At 44.3% G+C, this 21,767-nt stretch overlaps 5 protein-coding genes across 5 annotated transcripts; 3 read left to right on the forward strand and 2 right to left on the reverse strand.

The window, feature by feature from the left end:
* Positions 1–2,266: 2,266 nt before the first annotated feature.
* Positions 2,267–2,674, reverse strand: AOL_s00081g74 (uncharacterized protein; the record flags this gene model as incomplete). Its single annotated transcript, XM_011124893.1, has 1 exon — positions 2,267–2,674. The coding sequence occupies one exon, from the start codon at positions 2,672–2,674 to the stop codon at positions 2,267–2,269; it is 408 nt and encodes a 135-aa protein (XP_011123195.1).
* Positions 2,675–5,477: 2,803 nt separating this feature from the next.
* Positions 5,478–7,182, forward strand: AOL_s00081g75 (uncharacterized protein; the record flags this gene model as incomplete). The annotated part of the gene is made up of 3 exons (XM_011124894.1): positions 5,478–5,513; positions 5,600–5,740; positions 5,812–7,182. 3 exons carry the CDS (start codon positions 5,478–5,480, stop codon positions 7,180–7,182), a joined length of 1,548 nt encoding a protein of 515 aa, XP_011123196.1.
* A 3,694-nt stretch (positions 7,183–10,876) lies between these two features.
* On the forward strand, positions 10,877–11,758 carry AOL_s00081g76 (uncharacterized protein; the record flags this gene model as incomplete). The annotated part of the gene is made up of 2 exons (XM_011124895.1): positions 10,877–10,911; positions 10,990–11,758. 2 exons carry the CDS (start codon positions 10,877–10,879, stop codon positions 11,756–11,758), a joined length of 804 nt encoding a protein of 267 aa, XP_011123197.1.
* A 6,927-nt stretch (positions 11,759–18,685) lies between these two features.
* AOL_s00081g77 (uncharacterized protein) lies at positions 18,686–19,195 on the forward strand (the record flags this gene model as incomplete). Its single annotated transcript, XM_011124896.1, has 1 exon — positions 18,686–19,195. One exon carries the CDS (start codon positions 18,686–18,688, stop codon positions 19,193–19,195), a length of 510 nt encoding a protein of 169 aa, XP_011123198.1.
* Positions 19,196–19,656: 461 nt separating this feature from the next.
* Positions 19,657–21,558, reverse strand: AOL_s00081g78 (uncharacterized protein; the record flags this gene model as incomplete). Its single annotated transcript, XM_011124897.1, has 4 exons — positions 19,657–20,213; positions 20,278–20,789; positions 20,871–21,342; positions 21,489–21,558. The coding sequence occupies 4 exons, from the start codon at positions 21,556–21,558 to the stop codon at positions 19,657–19,659; spliced, it is 1,611 nt and encodes a 536-aa protein (XP_011123199.1).
* Positions 21,559–21,767: the final 209 nt, after the last annotated feature.

Here is a 21,767-nt window from a genome sequence, read left to right on the forward strand (position 1 = left end):
ATTCGTTGGTAGGCATTCGGTTGCACCGATAGCAATAGGAAGGCAGGCTTGCTAAACCGGAAAAAGGGAAAAGGTCGGACCTTAGTCATGTCATATTCTTTCTTTCCTTCTTGAAGTTCATAAGGCAGGTGATTTGAGATGCACATACTATGCATTTTGGCGTTCCTTCTCTCGCCGAAATTATGCTCCTGGCCGACGCCACCTCTAGAAGCAATAAATACAAATTGAGCCGCGATACGAAACGCATTTCTTGTTTAATATATTAATTTATCGTCGATTGCAGACTTTAATATATCGGCTAAAAGTTCGGCTGAGAAAACGGAGTTCAAGAAGCACAATATGAGCATAAGATTCGGAGCTCTGAAAAGATTATGAGGGGAATGGAGGAGATATCCCTTGTCGCCCATCCCTCCTTGTGCAATGCCGGGGATTTTCTTGATCGTAACGATTATATATTAATTTGCAGAGTCTGTGCCAAAAAGTGGGAACAACCCCAGCCCCAAGATTGTAAAACCTGAAAAAAGTTATCAGACGAAAAAAAAGAGAATAGTAACATTTTTGCTTGTGTAAAACCCCGTGAGTCTTTTTCTCTCTTTTCGTCAGCCTAAGAGTGCAGAGAGCCCTGTCGAATGATATGGTCATGCGGTTCGGCGACGCATATACCGGAGCTTTAGCTCTCGCGAGGTAAGGGTACCCATAGCTTCAGCGAGCTATGGAGGTGCAGGCAAGGGTAAGCTGCAGCCTGCGTCCTTGTGAACATAAGAGATTTCGTCCCGCCCCCTGCAGTCCTGGCAAGCCCCTCCACGAAGATCTTATTGTTCTGGCTAGACCAAACTTAATGAGATCATCAGTAATGGAGGGGTAGCCCCACTTTTAACATGCCGTGCACACCATTAATCTAAGCGAGTATGGCTGCCAAGGAGTAGGTAAGAGTTATCAGCTGCCTAAGCTTACGGGACGGGAGAGTAAAATTTTCAATGTTTACGTCAGAATTTAGTTGTCGATGATGGCACAGACGTGAGACGGAAAAGCCGGGTTTGGGTTTTACGTTTGTTCGGTTTTTGGGAATTGAAGCCGTTAAAGAGGTTCACGGTCCCAGGTTTCCCCTCCTGCCAAACAAGGTTAAACGTTGAATGCAAACGAAACAGACTGATTCATGTTTGGTTTGCCATGCCGAAGAACAGACGAAATGCGCTGCACGTCATACAGGGACAGGGAAGACTTGGGGTGCATGCATACTAGAGGCCGGTACACCTTTGCTTTACAATCGATCGGTCTAAAATACGAAAATCTCTTGTCGCCTTGACTAGTGTAAGCGCTCTCATGTCGACCCTAGCATGTCCACTTTTATAACGTTACTACAAGAACCAACCGGCTTAAGTGTTTATATTAAGTTGCATTGCGTAAAATTCTGAATTTTCTTGCTCTTTCTCGTAACGGAATATCGGCTGTAAAACGCACCCGCGAAACGAACTCTCGGAGATATAGTGGGGAACCGGCAAGTATTTTTGCATAGAAATAGTGCGCTAATGCACCCCGACTCGAAGGAACAGGAACTTGCGACGTCAATGCAACACAAATTACGGTGCATTCAGCCGACGTTTAATATATTTGGGTGTCAGTGCAGAGATCAAAGACAAAATGCCTATCATGATACAACCTGAGGAGCATATATTATGCTTAACCCCTCATATGATTGGCGTACCAACGCCATGAGGCTGAAATAATAGCCGTTTTATTAATATACGATCGTATTCTCTTGCTTAGATCTCGATACATGTAGCGCAGAGGTACGATACAGCCACTCTGTCGGCTCGCTATACTCCACTACTAGCGATCTGTGCGGGTGTCAAAGCCCGTGAAACAAATCCCAAGACTTGCAATTGAACCTAGCGGCCCGTGCCGTGACTGCATACATCCTCGTTCTGGCATGCGTCTGCATGGACAGGCAAACAACAGTAAACATCTCCTAAAGGGCCGTTGACGTGGCGAACTTAAGAGTTAAATTTTCAGCATATGCATGTTACATTTCTCGGGCCGGTAAAAGTTGGCGATATTCCTGCCGCCCGCGATAATGGATAACTACGCTTTCTGTTGGTGCAGCAATATAGAATGCATTGCAATGACCCTAAAACTGGAGGTGGCTGGTGTTTTGTAATATATCTATGTACACCTGACGAGATTGGCTACTTTAAACTTTACGCTCGGACGCCAAGGACTCTAGGAGGCTAAAAAATGATTACAAAATATTCAAAAGAAAAAAACTTTAGTACTTTCTCCAATCATGTATACCGTCCCGTTCCTTAGTAGTCTTCCAAACGGGTGTCGGTGCAACGCCAATGGATAGATACACAGTCCCCGTTTCTGATAGTACAGGTTTCTTCAGGACTAATACCAATGATGCTGGATCCCTCCAAAACCCTTTGACTTCTTCCAAAGCGGATCTTCGTATTAACTCCAGCAGATCTCTCACAGTGTAAATTCCCTGTAAAACCAGTGGAATATTCTTGTTAAGCATAAATCGCAAATGACCAATAAAGTAGTCTAGTGTTTTGTCCTCTGGGTACCGATACCTAAAGCAATCGATCGCAATACTTGATATCGCAACTGGGAAGACTGGATGGTTGAGATAAGCAAGAGTATTGATTCGACGGTATGTTCCGTCAAATGTCATACCCCCTAGGAAAAGCCTCCATTCGCGGTTTCTATCCCCATCACTTTTCATAGAATCAGCTAGATAGCTCGGGAGATATATATCTCGGGGCCTCCCGAATCCTGCATCTTCGCCCGTTGGTGTTGTTTGGACACAAAACGTGATTCCTCCTCGATAAATCAATTCGTGCACAAAAACGAATCCAGGAGGATTGTCTCGTATGTTGTGATATTGCGAAATATCCATGCGTCGAAATTGTGATATTAGATTATCGTGTCGTTTTGGAGACTTAGGGAATAACCGTGGCCACTGATGATAGCATACTGGCTTGGCGTTGCGCTTTAGATATTTACGCCATAATTTGCACACTTGCGAAGCAGTATGGTATTGCGTCCAGTGAAGCTGGTCTAGAATTGAAAATTCAATTTCGATAGGTAGTCTCGTAAATGAAAGAACTCCTGTATTTGGCACCATATTGCGGGCAACTAGTCTCATAACCACTTATGTTAGAATTCCTCCGACTGGCCTGGAAATATTGTATATTAGCGCTATGGAATTTGCAGCCTATGTCCATGGAATTAGTTACCAATATCTTGAATGAAGAAGCTGCTGATAGATCTATAGTGCTATAATGCGGGATGGTATTAATGTTGCATCTAGTCACCAAATTGTGTTGGCTTAAGGTGTTGGAGTAGGATACTTGAAGACAAAGGTCTCGAGTACTGAATAGGCTGGTTGATATTCTAACCAACCATGGAAGCAACTAGTAAAACTTTGGAAGCGAAAGCGAGGGATTTCTGATCAATTGCTTGGATGCTCGTGTTCAATTTATAGTTAACATGTCTAACCTTGTTCTATTATATTTGCGTTCAAGATAATGTATATGCCTTATTACAATTGGCGTTTGCAATCCGAGCACAGGACATGCATGATGCACGAAATTTCAGCATGCAAGATGTAATAGTAAGTACATTCCGCACACGCCGACAGCTTGGGATCCACACTAGCATAGACCACTTCCTGTTGCAGATAATTGATATCGCGTTTTAACTCCGTTTAAGAATTAGGCTATCATTCCAATCAATGAGCATCACCATATCACCCGCTCTCGAGCCTACCTAGAATAGGAAAGGGTGTATTTAGCCTCAATCGATATATTCCGTCTCACTTTCACAAAAGCTACGGAAAGATATTTAGGGGGTCTCCCTGTTGGCTCTGAGCACGTGTCCATGCCAATTAAGCGAATAAAACGCTGCACTTGATACTCAGATGTTGTTCCGAGATCAGAATTATAAAGAAGTTTATAAAAGTGGTGCATACGGCCATTAGGACCTCGTATCCGGGCCCTGCTGAGAGCTACGCCTTGCATCCAAGCTACCAGGTTTATTCATGCGGGCGGCCGATAATATTGATAACTAATATCCGTATAGAACAAGGGGGGGCTTGTGTAGGCCAATCGAGACAGTCCCTGGTTCTAGATCAGATGATCCTCCCATATATAGCTATATCGACTCTCAACTTATTTATGGTACATGATAATGCACGGGCAGCAGGACTATCAAAGCTTAAAGAATCGACCGTCGACCTCAGCTGTTATCTGGCTTTTTTTTTTTTTGTGCTCTCCCCCCTCCCGCCCGCGGGGACACTGCAGTAGCGGGGTTGTCTGAATTAAATAGATTAATTTCGCCGGGATTTCGGCCCTTTTGTAAGCAAGACGTAATGCCGACGAAGGAATGTCACATTCGCTTTCTTACCAGCCATCGATCTATCACCGCGATATATATAGTAATTGATAAGTCCACATATTTGAATTGATCGAATGTGATAGCTGTCGGACAGAAACCGATCGCTAGTTTCGGACCTCATTCGATTGCTAAATTTTTACAAATATTTCACCTGTGGGGCGCATCAGACCACGATACGAGGTAACTCACGTGGACTGTCGACGGTGAAACTGAATACTCCTGCAGCCCAACATCGATATCCTAGCTTAATTTTTCGCGGATTATAGAATCTCGCCATAGTGTACGTGCATTCTGTCATCTGTTTGAAGGCGGAGAAGTTGGATCCTAAATTAATATTCGAAGTGGCATTTTCTCGGGATCCAAAAAAAATAAAAATAAAAATAAAAAATAAAAAAATAAAAAATTTTCTCTATTGATGTTAGACAATGAAGCGATTCCTTCACAAATCTCGGTCTCAAACATGGTGGGTCTCGCTAGTAGCACCGGCCGGAAAGATGTCTCTTACGCCGCATCTAATCGCTGACTCAAGCTTTCCCCCTGGTCGATAACTTAAGACATCGCTAACGTGTAAACTCGTTGGCTAATATAACAGCTAGGATATTTTTAGGCATTAAGCATCCGCCACTGTTTAGCCACACCCTTGCCAGAAGTTATTTTTTTATTTTTTTGTTTTCAATGTTTCTGAGCTAATAAAAATCGTCTAGGGACTTCAACCAGTGGTGGTGATCTTGAAGTGTTGGAAAAGTTGTGTTGCCTAACCAGGGAGCTTGATGGGGTTACACACGAGATCTGGACCATGTTACACAGCGCCAGATCTCTTCATCTAACAGATCTAGATCGCGATTTGATCAACAGGAACTTTAATGCATGTCGCAAGACATTTAATAATTAAAAATTAATTATTTCGGTAAATAACATAGTCGTCGGCCCACAGCCAGGCCAGGGTATGTTTAAAACACCAAACCAAAGAGATAGCAAAAATGGCATCAACTGCGATACATCAACTTAACTTCCTCAACTTGCAACTGCAGATACTTATAATTATAACCGGATCGATATCAACGTTACATTCTATCATGATGGATAGTGGAAAACGAAGTGGAAGCGTCAATATGGTAACTCTACCGAGTCTATAAAGCCGAAGACCTTATAACAATATAATCATACAATTTTTGAGGCCGGTGCTAACAAATCACGACAGACGTTAGTAGGTCTTGCGTTGAAGGCACAGAAGAACGGACAGCCTTTCAGTTCTGCAGCTATGGAGACTTTGCAAAAGCACTTTTCTGATATACCACCGGACGTTCTAATAGAGAGAGTTGAAGTTCTTCAGAAAGCAAGAGTATGTCGAATAAATAAAGGCATTGATGGACGTGTATACTCCCCTGAGCCATTCTAACAAACTTTCTACAGGATGAACTAGTCGTGAATAAGTACGGCGGCGTAATTACCATGAGGCCAGTGCACGCAGGTTCTTCCAAGGTGCATAGTTTGCCCAAGAGCATAAATGAAACGGTGGATGCCAAAGTCTCTTCCGACATGGGTAACGCTGTTAGGTGGTCACCGCCCCGGCCTAGTCCACAGCGGCGAAGCAAACGCGCTCCAGTTCACATACCGGATCTTGATACCTTGGTCATAGCGGATAGTGAGGATGACGAAGCCATCTTAATCCCTGATCCTCGTCGAATGACTACAAGGCCGCCTATCCGATCCTTAAAGCAGAAAGGACCTCCTCTAGAACTTATCCCGGAGCCTCAGAGTCGAGTAGCCCACAAGCCTGAAAATATAAAGTTATTGTCTCCTACAAGGGCTGCCACAATATCTCCAACTCCACGAAGAGTCCCTCCTGTGAGGTTACCAGCTAATGCGACACCGATAACATCTGCTTCTGGGACGGGGCCCATGGAAGAACCCAACCCCAAAAATGAGCTAGACCACAAACCCACCCTGCAACTTTCGGAGAAGACAACTTTAAACCCTTCGGAATGCTCTCCGATAAAGAAAGTACTAAATAACAAAGCGTCTAGGCTCCGAACCCAATCGAATCTAGAAAAAATCATTGGTTTTGAATCTCCCAAACATGGACGTCTCAATTTCAAGAAAAAATCCCTTTCGAAAAGTCCATCGCCTTCACGATCTCGCCCTAATATTGCCAAGGACATGGAGGCCGCTGCATCGTTTGCAGCAATCAATAACTTCTTTCAAAATAGTCCTCGCCGCTTGAAAGATAACAAACATGAAGACGAAAATAAAAAACAGAGCAGCGGGGATACACAAAAAACACCACTGGTAAAAACAAAAAAACCACCATTGAAACGATATTTCACAAATGAGTCTAGAGATCTTGGGACAAGCCCGTCCTCTCTCGTGTTTCAAATGGATGAGGATATGCACTTCGAGCAGTTTCCACTACAGTGTATGGAAAGTGATGTTGTCAATATTGATGGAAACATCGAAATCAACGTGCAAGGTGAAGCAACAACGGGTTCCAAAACCCCACAGATTCTTTCCGATATTACTGAGCCTTATCAAAACCAATCTCTGATTTACTCTAAGCCATCCATCGCCAAGTCTGGCTCCACAATTTCGACAATATCGACGATTAGAAAGATATCTTTACAGGGTGTCAAAAACGAGGAGCTGTTAGATACTGAAACTGAGCTAATCAAGTCCGAAGACCCATCGGAGCCGACAATATTGAACGTCAAAGTCGGATCCCGAGGTCTCATTATTAACGTTCTTTGCGCAGGTAATCTTGTGATGGGCGAAACTTCCATCCATTAATCAGCATCATGGCAAAGAAGTATTATATTCAAATAAGTGAGGCTGGGTGGCCAGGCTTTATGCTGCCCATGAAGTATTTGACATAACTGGCATTAATCCGAGTAGCCAATTGCTTGTTGCATGTGCGTATGGGCACTACGAAATAATAATAAAGCATAAATTTTCGAACTACTATTGTGTTCGAAGGTCTCTAAATGCACACAGGTCTATGAGTATTGGCAGAAGCCTGTTTTTTCTTTTAAAGTATATTTGCGCATGGACCCCTCAAAGGTTTACAGAGCCTCCTAAAAATAGATAATAGTTATTTGGCATCGAAATCATCGAATTCTTTTCAAAGGGTAGATGATGTTTGTAAACTAGAAACCGTTTCTCTTCTCCAGTAATACGAGAATATTTCAGACGTAGAGTGTTGGATATTATGCGTTGCGCTGTTTCTCCGTTCGTTCAATTGCAATCATACTATCGTAGCTTCAGTCCTGGGACGTACATACTAAACAACTTGTGCTCTGCCACAACTTAGCCTAACTGATGCAAGTTCAGCTCGACGTAAACATTTCTACAACCGGTTAGAACGATACTAAAGCTCCCACAATCCACTATTTAGGTCGAAATTCAGTTTCTAGATCCCAAAATAGATGCGACATCGTCATCCTCGCGATTCGATGTCTTCATAGAGAGCCAACTGAATTGCGCCTCCATCGCCTATCCGTTATGCTTCATACATGCAGCCTGTTGGAGGTAAACGTCAGACGCATGTCCATTTCCAGAAGGTGTGCGCTCAAATCCGTGAGTAGAGATCTTCTCTTTGGTTCTTAACTAGCCTAAGGTTTGTGTCGCTATCGAAGTCAGTGTGCCCTTGCCGTGAAAGTCTATCTGATCAATGCGTAGCACGATTGAGCTACATGTTGGACAAGGCTAAATCTATAGCAATCGAAAAGGGCAAACTTCTAGAAGGACTCTAGAACCCCCTAAGCGAAGATAGCACCGCCCCATCGATAGCTCTGACATGGCTCTTACTATGCAAGAGAATATTCAAAAGATATATCAGTTTTCAAGGTTCAGGGATGGAAATTCCGGGCTCACTAGGTTAGCTCTAAAGTTCGAAATCATCCCGGAGCGCATGTGCATATTTCTATCCTTGATACAAGCAAGATCATCCACCCATACCGATGCGGTCATGGGAAATACTGGATCTTGCTTTGCTGCTTCGGTTTGGCAATCAATTGATCAACTAGGATCTCCTTCCTGATACCTTCTGGAAAACTTCTGGCAGCAGGGGTATGTTATCCTTTCTAGACCATGTTGAGACACCAGGAGCTCGACATTGTATTTATGCCGACCAACGTTGATGCACGTCCTAATTTCCGCGATATAATAGCGAGGAATCTCGACCAGGGTGTCGTCCGGAAAGGCGAGCTTGTATGCAGCTGCGACGGCGGACGGCTAAGTACGACTAATCCTAACTACCACCTAACTGCGAAAGGGGGCAAGGTTTTCTGTTGGCATATTGCGTTACGTGGAGTTGCATGCAGGTCTATAAAGTGGAGACCTCTCTGTGCCATTTTGGGCAATTGCGTTGAGAAATGTTGGATTTGGAGCCCCTGCTCCGCGTTTCAAAATCGGTACCTGTGGCTGGCGGGAGAAGTCTTCTAGAAAATTACTAAAATCGATCAGATCTGATTGCGATCCTGTCGTCTTGAGGAGTTAAGATCTTCCAGGGAACTTCACGGAGAGTGTTTCTGCCAATGCAGGATTTCGATGGTGCTACATCTCATCCTTTCCAAGAAATGTGACAGCCCAGTGCCGGCATTATGTGGACGCGATATCTGGGTTTATCCAGGTTCGGTTGTGTCTCTCGCTTGTGTTTGGGTTATTCCCTGCTCTTTTTACACGTTGATTTCTTCATTGCTTTATCGCTTTACATGAGGGTTCTTAAAACTATGTTTAGGAAAATTACGACTCCGGATATTGGATCAGGCCAAATGAAGGATGATGTTGAAGTGAGGAAATATATCATACTAGTGGAGATTTCGAGCTGTCGCGCGAGCTGGAGGCAATTTTCCTTCCGCAGGTCTTGTTCCTCGCCGCGAAAGCCGAAGGGCTAAACTTAACTAAAATTTGGGCATGTTTGCCCCCAAATTTCCTTAGGTCACGATACAGAACGGTCGTCTACCGGATACCTTCCACATTAAGCGTAGCAAAAACTGGAACGATTTTTGCTTGGGCTGAGTCGCAGCTACTTCATTAACGAGGAACATGGGACAGAAATTTTGTCCGTTTACCGCAGATTGATATTCTAGAAAGCGAATATTTAGGTCAAAGGAAAGAGAATACTAACTTTGCGACGTAGATATCGCACTGCATTGACGATCGATGCGACTCGTCGGAATCCCTTTCGATAATGTTGTCTGTCATTATATCAATCGATCTGCATTGGAGTCCTTAGCCAACCGTTCAACTTGAAGGAATCTACTGGCCGAGAAACTGCCGCAGCGTGGTACTCGACCACTGTCTACTGTGTAGTAGAAGATAGGGCCCCACTCGACAGGGCGTTGAAACTGTCGACAAGTACTGAGGTGGGACCACAAACGAATCGGTTCGGAAAACATGGATCCGCAAACACAGCTATTTCTTATAGCATTACGAAAGACTCTTGTCCTTAGTCAAATGAATTCAACGAAATATATTTTTGGCCTCATATTGTGGGCGATGGAACTAGGGGAAGGGGCCTCGTTCCCTTTTCCCGTCGAAAATTCATCTACGGCAAGTTTTGCCATAAGGTTTTTCAGGGTTTTGTGGGGAGCTGTGGTGTTCTGGACTTGGGAGTGGCCGCACCACACACTCAACACCACCTGCCCCAGGTCAACCTCAAACAGTAGCCTCCCGACCTCCCAGCTGCAGCCCCGAATCTGAATGCACGACACACGCCAATTGAAATGCGCGCCATGGGGAAAGGGCATACAGAAAGATTTATTATACGATGGGGCTTCCTACTAGGTATATTCTGCTCCCACATCAAATGGAATACTTAAAATTGCACCCTTGATCGTAGTCAGTCCCCCCAAGGACGTCTCCTGATACAAAGGAAAGATGCAAAAAGAAAAGAGCATAACAAGAAATAAGCACCACAAACATCAATTTCGTTAAGCCTTGTCTGCATATCAGTCTATACTCAAGCAAGTTATACACAACAGCTTGTCTATGTTACATACCAGCAACTTGTTTGGGCTTCACCGGAATCCGCCAGGTCCTTGGTAACCCTGCAGCTTCCAAGCAAGGCCTTGGTCCGCGATGGCCACAAGTCTGAGCATCAATACCTTCTTACGTATATAGAGCCTTTGATGTTCCTCAGGGACTTCCAAAAAAACCTGCTCACCACTCACTAAACAGTAGAAACATTGTCGAACTTTGTACCAACCAAGTAAAGTTTTTCCAGAGCACAGACCAACCTCGTCAACGTTTCGCACAAAGAGCAGATACCCTTGAGAAGAAAGTGTCCGACTTGCCTCTACAAAAGCAACTGGCGTTCCCACCAACCTATTTCTTTTCTCCTCTTTCCAATCTTGATACTCAGGTTCCTAAAACTACCTACAACCTGGATCCTATATACCCCGCTTCCGCCGTTCCCTTCTATCCAACCGACTATTCTGAAGACGTCTACACAGACTCTCTAGAAGAGGATCTATCTTTAACTATGCCAGTCATTCCTTTCTTTCCAAACTTTCCTAGGTTCGTGAATACCGGTGGCCGCCGTCGAAGACGCCGTGATTATAAAGCTACATATAATAATTTTCATCCAAACGACAGCGACGGCCTTGAGCTATTGGGTAGCACATGCCAGACTCAACTGCCTTCCCTTGTGCCTTTGGGTGCAGCTGGACAGTATATTCCTCAGCAGTATACTCAGCTTCCTCACACTCCGCAGACTCAGTATACTCCATCTCAGTATGCTCCGTCTCTATATGCACAGAGTCAACCGGCTTCGCCATTTGCTACTGTCCAGCAAAGGCCAATGTCTGCTCCTCAACCGGGAGGCCATGATTCCTACAACATGCTCCCGTCACTTCAGCAACCAGCCTTAGCGGCAAATTCAGGCTACCAGCTGCCTAGCCAGCCAGCTCTCACTTCACCCAGTTTATATATGCCCATCTCAACTTCGTCAATGTACCAACCATCTTTGGTAACTCCTATCGTCCCTTCATCGACTACGAGCAACTACCATCCCACCTCTGGCCATGGTCATGCTCACTCGTTATCCTTGACCTCGACTCCATCTATCTACGACCAAAAGAGCAGCAACCCGCGGACCCTGCCACAGCCTCTTAGTGCCGGTCGAGTCCTTTCTACACTTGGTGCTATCCCACCGTCTGGTCTCTCTCTTTTCGGCCTTACTCCTGAGCAACAAGCCTTCTTCCAACAGAGGAGACTTCCACCACCTCCTCCACCTCAGCCTAGGGTCTACAGCTTTGAAAACTCCACTCAGACCACCATAGCTGAGACTTTAGCTATAAACAAGGAGAAGAAAGCCAACTCCCCTCGCTCCGGCCGCTCCGTTTCCCCTACCTCTGTTGCCTAGGCTTCTAGAGCCATTGGTCAGGCTTCCACGAACCTTTCTCTTCTATCTTTCCTTTTTCTCTCGTCTCTTAGACAATGTTTCCTTAATATCTTTGACCATCCCGGAGACGAGCTTCGGCGTTTGATTCCTAGACAGACGACATTATCGTCTTTGTGAATAACTTTTCAATATCATTGTACATAATCATCTGGTGGCGCAGTTCTCAGTCTCGGCGTTCTTGTTTCTTTCCCTTTCGCATTTTCATTTCCTTTACAGTTGACATCTTGTAATCCGCATTAGACCCGGCACACACGTGGGAGTTCCTGTTTCCTCTTGTTTATTTTACTACCTCATTGGTTTTATTTTCTATATTTTGTCCGTTTTTGACGACGAAACAAGCATGAGGCATAAAGCACATGATTCTATGACCCGAGTAAGGGAAGAAAAAAGTTGATTTTTTTTGTATGCAGGAAAAACTTCACATAGACATTAACACTTATCTTTTCCAATCTCAATATCATCCTCTATAATTACTCTTATGCAAACTGCTCATCACCTCTCTTCCAACGCCCCTCCAAAATCTCCCCGCTGTTCACGATATCACGCGTCCGTTCAACAAAACTAAAAACTTTAAAAACTTTTTTTATGGAACCTAAGCGTGTAAACTTTCGGTATCAAGGAGGAGAGAGAAAAGAACTCCCGCCATCTGTCTCTCGATAAACAGAGTTTCATGTGGCTGGTGACTTCTCAATATCATAAGTCTTGCTGCATGCCTGGGAGTAAGCCTCTTCACCAGCCACTACACGGACTGTGAGAGTGATTCTTGCGGTGGTTTTTAAGTGAAACAATTTCATATCCTTTACCTGACCACGTTCGTTGGAAAGTCAGACAGAACGAGGGGACAATAAACTTTACTCTTCTCTCTTTTTTTCAACGACCGTCGGAACTTACCATTTGTTCAGTATGAATTCATTTAGAGTTTTCAGTTCTTCCCACAAATAAACAACTTGCCGGTGGTAAGCGGCAAGGCAGAAGCTTAGATATCCTGAGAAGGTGTCTCTTTTTCTTCTTGAATTTTTTTCTCTTCCAAAAATGTTTTGGTGTATATGCGCCCAGCCCTGTGAGAAATCTGGTTGGTGTGGAAGGTCAGCAGTTCGTAGGGTGGATGTGTGGCCAACTTGACCTTTCGAAATCATTTTACTCGTAAGTCGCACTAGATGCCTTGAACTCAAGCTAGAAACTAAGCAAGTTATTCAACCATTCTCCGTACCTTTCAAACAAGGTAAGAATTGGCGGCCTGATGAAACCACAGGGAGTCATACGTCCTAACCCCCAATATCACGATTGCCTTCGACTTTGTAAGAGCCCCACATATACATACGGAATAGAAGAAGCTCACATGTGAAGAAAAAACATTCACAAAACGTTGAAACTTGCGTATACCTTCTCCATATCGTCAATGTGCACGGAAGGCCGGAAATATCCCCTGTTGTACAAATTCATCTAGATCCACCCAACGGCTCGATGAACTTTCTATATATTAACGTTTCAAGAGATGTAGTTTGTTACCAGTGGGCCAAAGATGCAGAAGTTGTGAAGTTTAAGCGCTTTTAGGAAGCTCGGAAAGTGTCATGTCCTTCTAGCGTAGGCATTTGGTAGGCTTCTCTTGCGGTTAGCTAGTCCATGCTTGGTTTTGGAGGTTGAAGAAAGAAAACGGGGTTTTAATCCAAGTCGTTAGGCCAAAAAACTTGAATCAACTAAAGTAGGGCTCAAGGGAAAGTGACTAGGTATTCGATATCGATACGAAAAACGTTTAAACATACATACAATAGTTTGTTGAAGGAAAGTCGATTTTGTACGTCTATCAACGGTGCAACCCTTTCCGAGTTTCAAAGTTGCTTTCGTGGATAAATATTTTCAAGGAACACCCTGTTAGAAATGCAATATGCCGTGTCTGCGAAATAACAAGATGCATGCATGATGCATCAAATATATCTGCCGGAAATAGTTATGGTTCGAGAAGTTGCATATCCTGCCGCTCCATCTTTTAGATATCATGATCAGTTGACATATTCAGCGCTACCTGAAGGCTAGCACCGCGGCTGTAGTAGTATAACAATTATAACTTAGCTGTGTAAACATGTCGTCTTGTTATATTTATGTCGCCCGTATAGCTGTTTCAAGTCCCAAAAGGTCTCAGTTTACATTGATCAGGATCCTGGTCATGAGGCCGACTGACCATCGGTGAATACACGGCTCACAAACTCCGAAAATCCTGTAGACTGCATCGATATCGCCATGGTACATGGACATGGCTTGACGAAACAGGAGGGGGATGGGGCGCTAACGATTGATCACAGTGGTACCATTGGCCACCTCGATGACATTACACTGCCAGGAATACCTCTCCATCCCGCACTCAGATGGACGAAAGTGGGGATGTTATAGCCTGTTGGTCGACGGGGATCCTCTTGCCTCGTCGACGAACCTTCGGAACCGAGATATCCCATCGGCCGGACCAACAAGTTTGGCTAACTAACTCACTAGTTGGAGACCATGGATCGACCTTCCACGCAATCATCATCAGGATCAGGATCATCCGCTGAGGGATGTGTAGACACCCAGTACCCCCCAGGGGCGGGTGTCAAATTGAAAGAAATATTTACACATCTGCCTCGAATTTCAAAGAACACCGCATGACTAGACCCTACCGCCCTCTTATTACCCCTGATACCTGCTGATACTCGTTCCATTCTCTTCAGACGAGAGGGTAGACGTCGATCATGTCGTTTTTCCAGTTCGACTTCCCCGCGCCGACGTTGATATGCATGCCAAAATCAAAAGGTTTTCCACTTCTTCTCCTAATAATAGTTTTCAATAATTCACTAGTTTTCTACAAATGCTCCCGATATAACCCCCTTTGAGAGCCCCGAAGGATTCACCAAGCACCAGATAAGCTAGGCGGTTCGAGCTGCTCGCTAGGCTCAGTAGCTCCCTCAGCTGCATCTAACCCTACAAAAGCTTCTTAACTTTGTGGCTGTTTTGGTGTTGTGGTGTTGTTTCGTGTCCTGTCCCTTTTTGGGCTGGCTTTGTCAGAGTGGGGGCTTCGGGTCGTTTTGTATGCAGGTTGGATAAGGAAATTTATGCAGAGAGGAGTAATTCGCTGGTTATCGACCTTTGAATAGAAAGAAAAATGACTTGCAGGCAGTACTTTATGCCGCATTTGAGTTCCCGGGCCGCCGCACAGAATAGGAAAGAGGCAATTTGTTCCTATGTTCCTGACAAGGTGGATTTATGTCATCAGGGCTGACAGGTCATATAAATCGCCTTACAAGCGTTTTATAAATGTGATCTTTTAGTCGGTTGGTTTTTCTCTCTCGATTTGTTGGTTAGTAATGTTAAGTGTTTAGTCTAGTTTGGAAAGACAAATGGTGTATACTATAGTCGATACTAGCTATTCACGAATCGATATGGTGCTACATACTACAATGTGCTTAGAAATTTTGACAAAAGGTATAATTACCACCTGCGTGTGTACAGGGGAGCTCGGACGGTCGCAAAAATATTAAATCCGGCAAGTACTTTTCCAGACTTAAGGTTGCGAGCAACTTTACAGCGAACCCCCCAATGTTGCCAATATGATAACACCGTGTGGGTAGTAATTGGTGCCTAGAAATATGGATTTCCTGGTCGAGAACTTCGAAACGGTGACCGGATACAAGCTACTTCTAAAACGACTAGCCAAAGTTCCTGAGAGGTATGAATCTCACAGGTACATATATTTCCAAAGCACTTAAGTCGAAATTAGACTACTATCTTTCTAACGGATTCAACGCGATGGGTACCGGCGATGCCTCAGCTAAGAGAGTGAAAGATTTTTGATAATAACGGCAAGGGGCTCCGGGTAAGAACCCGGGAGGTTCAAAGAGAATCGAAATGTTCACTGCCGTGTCTAAGAAGATGCGTTACAAAGTGGGCTCTCTAACTTCCTTAATCAACTTCCTTGATCAGGAGGCAGTTGAAACAGAGAGACGGCTCGTAAGCTCGATTCTCCACAGCTGCGAGTTATAAATCAAGGAATATTGAGGTGTACACGTAATGGTATTATGTAGCTACGCATGAGCGTGGCTTTTGGGTATTAGGGACATAAGAACCCACAACCGCTTACATAGCGGGGTATCGACATGGGTATTTTGTTCATCGATTAGATATGTTAACTGGGAGAGCTTGCATGACTCCGATTAGAGTTAGCTCGCTATAAGCTCTCAGCTAGAAGTAATATCGTCCTAGAAGTACAGACTGGCTACAATGCATTTGTCATCACCTTATCATATTAATCACGGAGATAAAGAAGCTTAGATGCAGTTTCGAGTATTCATGAAGCCCTTATCGGGGCACATCTCTTTTGAAAGAGATGTGGGAGAGAGTACGTAGGGCGAAACCGTATTGGCCTAGTCTAATACCAGTCACAATCTGCAGACGGCGACGATAGATACACACCGAAAAAATATCATCATTTCTATAGATCTAAAATAAATGCATCCAATTACTTGCCTAACGCTTGGAAGATCATGCATGCAGACGCAAACAAACCTGGAATCCCTCAAGTCAATATATCTACAGCAAAGCTAGCTTTATAGAGGAAACTCGCAATCACATCGTATTCTATATGCATATGCACACTGCAGTGAGAACTCACAGACTGGACAATTCTTAAGCTTTGGAACAATCTCTTCTACAGTCTGCTCTAGATCTAGAGAATCAGGTTATGTTATGTAAGGGACAAAAGACTGCTAATACCTCCACCGTCTACCCTCAACAATATTCTCCGAACACCACCTGACAAATCATCCCCATCATTCATATACTTTACTGCAAGTTTTAACATAAGAACCATATTCAATTCCCAAAATTAAAACTTCATTGACAGGCGAAAGCTTTCATAGATAACAAGCCGTCACGGTACTAGCTAGAACATTGAAACACATGCAAATGTGGTATTTCGCAACATTTGCGTTGTCTCCGTTCCCACATCTCAAAATGAATCCCACAGCTTGGAAGGCCCGCCCACCTCGATCGCGATCGATAACAATGCATGTTGTTACTCAATCAATGCAATGCAATCGACAAGATACATGTCACCCTGGATTCGAGGCTGATATCACCCAGACATTCCAATGCAATGCAATACAAACTGTACAAGAAACACCTTGCCTGAATATTACAGCCCAATTGCATTGCAAATCAGAATATTTCGAAATACTTCAAGGCTTTCATTGATTGATTGACTGCCCCCTCCAAATACGCAATCCAATGGGGGATATACCTCGAACAAGCCGGCATGCACGCTGTGCGCTGCCGATACCATATATATGCAGATGCAAATGAGCATGCAAATGAGCATCGAGTATAAAGACACATGAGCGATATATGCACTCTGCAGCCTAGCCATACAATAAATGGGTGTAAAACGACGTCGTGCCGACCCGCTCTTGCGTTTTACATTCCAGGAATCGACGAATCGCTATCGGTTTCCATTTTTCCCTCTTACCGCAAAAGAGAAGAAAAAGAATACAACGAGATAACATGATCTCAGGTTCTCAAACCCTCCACCGCCGAATCTCCGAGTCCCTCGTACCTAGGCTCGTCATATGCATCTCCGACACGCGCCCCACTTTTCGAAAATTAATTAAGAAATAAAACCCTGCGCCCAAAGGAATAAAAAAGAAAAAGAAATATAATAAGCCGCGTTGTCAATTGATCAAATAATATTTTAAGCTTTTAGCTCCACAATCAGTAACGTACGCCCTGACGTCGTCAGTCCTGCATGGGCGCACCCAAGTCGAATCGAATCGAGTTCAGCGGGAAGATGGAAAAAAGTGACATGCAAAGGATAAACCCACCCCACATATAACTCCTATTTTCCCTTAACCCCTCCACTCTCACCTCACGTCCAGATATCCGTCTGTCCGCGAATCTGGAGTACAGGGGGTTTAGTGATGGTGGTGGTTCTTAATGCAAAACACGCCATCGTCACCCACCTGACATATGCTTTCAAAGGCCAATGCAAAATCCGCGGCGGCGGCGGGGCGCTAAAAAAATGACTAAAAAAACTGACAGAGGGTACGGAGTAATGCCAATTGCGTTTCTTCGGATTTCCCCACACCCGGCGCACCGGTTGTTCTCTTTTTAACATATGACGAAAGCTAGGGATTTCAAAAAAAAAAAAAAAAAAAAAAAAGGCATAAGAATGGGGAACGATGAAGAGCTCATCTCATCTACCGAAGAAACACGCAAAAAACAAAAAAGAGTGAAGGATTGCCCTACATGCATATTAACTGGTACAGCTGGTTACCCGCTAACTCAACCGCATCCATCGAAAGCATAACTAGCGTCCCTTCGTTCGGCCCCTCATAACCGAGGTTTTGTGGAAAACGAAAGCGAGTGAGGGTCATGTTAATCCATGATCAAGGAAGAACTAGCCGGACCGGGGCGCAAGACAGAAGGAAAAGAAAATTCCGTTCCTGAAGAAAAAAAAAAAGGGCCGCCAATGCCAAATGCCAAATGCCATGACGTGGGGAAGAAAGGGACACTAACTACGGCGGAGAGGCACGCGCATGAATGATTAGTTGGTTAGAGCGGCTCTTAGAAGTTTATATAAGAACTAGCTCTTCTAACCTGGGTATCGGACGGAAAATCTCCTCCTCCTTCCTTAAGCTTAAGAAAGACATCGATCTTAAATACAGTCGATTGAACTCTATATCCCAACGGTATCGCCACGCACGCCAAATAGCTTCAAAGACTCTTGTCTCGTACATATATACCTAGACCTAGACCTGGTCGCTCAGGCACACAGTACAGATCGGCCCAATCCATCCAACTTCCTAATCCGCTATCCCACAAAAACAACGCAATAAAAGCAAAGAAACATTAAAAGAAGAAGAAAGGATGACTGTCGAACAAGTCCCCCACTGGGCCCAACCTTCGCACCCAAACTTCATCACAATTAAAACCTATAAAGAAGGTTCCTTTTCTAAATATGCCTCGGCTTCAAACCCCGTTTCTGCAAATACCGTGGTTGCCGACTTCTCTGCTGCAACCCCAGCTTCCGAAAAAGCGTACAGCTCCGTTCAAGTCTCCGAAACGGACCATATCGAATTAAACTCGGACCTGCTCTATGCGAACCATTCCTGTAATCCCAATGTTGTTTTTGATACCGATAAGGGAGAGGTCAGGACTGTAAGGAACATCCAGGAAGGGGAGCCTATCACCTTCAATTATTTAAGTACCGAGTGGGATATGGCGCAGGCATTTAAGTGTGAATGTGGGAGTGACAACTGCTTGGGGGAGATACAGGGGGCTCGATATGTGCCAACAAAGGTTTTGTCAGGTCAATTTATCAACAGCCATATCCGAAGGCTCCAAGAAAAGAGGGATGCCGCTGCCGGGAAGGCATAAGCTGATTTCAAGCTATATATTCGAAGACTCGACATGTAAATAGTCATTTTATTGTTTCATATTGCTTTTTGGTAGCGTGGGATATATTGGAGGACTCTAGAAGGTAGATGGGAGGTAAATTTCGAATTTTTCTTGCATTGCTTTTAACATTATCGAGTCTTGAAAGCTAGCATGTGCTGGGAGGTCAATAGCAACCCCGGCGCATAGAAAGTTATAGTACAAAATAAACCCGAATTCCATAACACCGGCCGATGCGCTAAGATAAATTCACTTCCATTTCACTGCAGTAGAAAGTCCCCACATACCCTTTCATATTAAACGTGTCTGTCGCGTGTTCATTCATCCATCTGTTCATTCATCCCGAACCTCGCCATCCATAAGTAGCAAGTAAAAAAAAGAAAAGAAAAAGAAAAGTACAGGGAGCACCTGGAAATGGTAAAAGATTATCAGGGTGAAAGTAATTACTTTCGTACCGACTGCGAACCGAGGAACTTAATAACTTGGTCGAGGTTACCAATTCTCGAGGCTCGCTTCCTCAATGGAGGCCCCTCGGGTTTCGGCTCAAGATCAGACTTGCTAGGCGTGACACTATCAACTGGTCGCGTATGGGTGGGAGTCTTGAGCCCAGAGGCATCACCATCAAATCCTTTTGAGCCACCCGGTACAAAGCTCGGAGCATCAGCCGATAAAGCGAAAGGGTTGATAGTATGAGCAGTTTGTAGTTGGCCGGAAGGAAATGCAGGCAATTGTGTGGTAGCTTTCTTCGGTCGAAGAAACGGAAGTTGAAGTTTACTCGGATGGGAGAGAGTTCCTGGGAACATGAAAGCACGTCGTCTCTCGAATCTTTCCATTCCAGCCTTTTCGGCTTTTTTGAAGACCTCGAGTCTACTCTCCATCTTTGGTTCCTCTCTGGCACGTTCGGTAAGAAACTCTTCAAGATCGAAGGCGAACGAAGGATACTCTGAGAGAGTATTTTCGAATGTTTCGAGAAGCTTCTGATCGTTTCGAATCAAGGAAACTGCATGATAAATTCACATGTTAGACAAGCCAGATTTTCAAGTAAAAACAGGGAGGGTTCATACTATCACGGCACCAGCCAGCCAAAACCCTTCTACGCATTCGATGAACCCATCCACCCGCCTCAACATATCCCTCATCGAGTCCATAGATCCACGTAGTCATCTTGATCCTCATCTGAACAGCGCCTTGGTTATACCCAAACTCGAAGACCCTATAAGCAGTCTCGATCTTTTGAAAAGCCTTATCGCGACAAGCTGGAACACCAAGGTAGCAGCAGGTCCATTCGATCGTAGTAATTTTGTCAAAATCTTTTTCTGCATCCTCGACAGTACCGAATTGATGTCGATAATCAATTTCATGAGTGTAAAGAAATTGAATGATAGTATCGACGGCGTATGGTTTGAGTCTATCATCAAGAATAAGTTCTTCGGTATGGGGACTGAGACAAGCCCAAAGGAAGGATGATTTCTTGAGAAGTCCTTTGTGGACGTGGAACGTGACCTTTTCGTCGTGGTTGGATGAATCTGTGTGGTCCAAAACAAGACGAATGATTGGTGTAGCAAGGACCTCAGGACTAAAAGATCGATATAATTATAGTCAGCTATCTAGCTTGATAAAAGGAATCAAACATCTCGATTTTTTCCTTGGATTCTACCTCGGTTCATAGTGCCCATTCCCACCATCTTCATCTTCCCAATCTTTATCCTCATCATCCGTCAAAGCCTCATCGTTGTTCTCTTCATGTGTACCAACGTTCTTGGTCTCTTCTTCTTTCAATCCATCTGGTCCCTTCTCTTTCTTCGTAACTGGATTCTCCAATCCATGGGGAATCTTCATATCCTCGGGGACCCCTCCAGTAGGGGTAGGACTATAAGGGCGAAGTCCAATCAAGGACTTTCTAAATAGTGGTGACTCTTCTCCACCCTTTCGTTTAGTCCATGGCGTGTAATCAGGCTGGTGGCCTAGTGGAGACTTTGGTGGTTTGTTCCCCGATTGGAGTTGTTGCTTCGTAGATCGAGGGGTTGTGGTAGCTTGTTCAGGTAGTCCACCTGGTTTTTTTGATGATGACATTGTAGAGACAGAAACTACAGCGCCGACTGAGCCTTTTCCTGTTGAACAGATGGTATCTATGGATTGAATAAGAGGTAAGAAGGATATACTTAAAGTTGGTAGAGTATATACGATGGTGGCTTTGGTGGGGAGATGGTTTAGGTTGTTTAAATACATGAATTTGTTTCATATATCAAAGACGACGCGTCGTAGACGCACTTACCTGTGCTTTTCTTCTGACTCTTACGGAACGGATTCAAACATTCGAACGGGTCTCTCTTTGGCTCTGACATTGTGAATTAGTAAGTTAGAAAACAGCGAAAGTGAGTGGGTATGGAGATGAATATCTCAAGAGTGATAATTGAAGTTTCTCAGACAAAATGGTGATGTTAGGGTAGAAGGAGTGAGGAAGAGGAGATATCAAGCTCATGTGTAGTCCATATAGCTACCACTCTCAGCAAAAGTGATGTCAAGAAAGGGGAGCCTAAACCTTCACCAGAGA

The sequence above is a fragment of the Orbilia oligospora genome, assembly GCF_000225545.1.
Source record: "Orbilia oligospora ATCC 24927 unplaced genomic scaffold scaffold00081, whole genome shotgun sequence".
Classification (NCBI taxonomy): Eukaryota; Fungi; Ascomycota; class Orbiliomycetes; order Orbiliales; family Orbiliaceae; genus Orbilia; species Orbilia oligospora.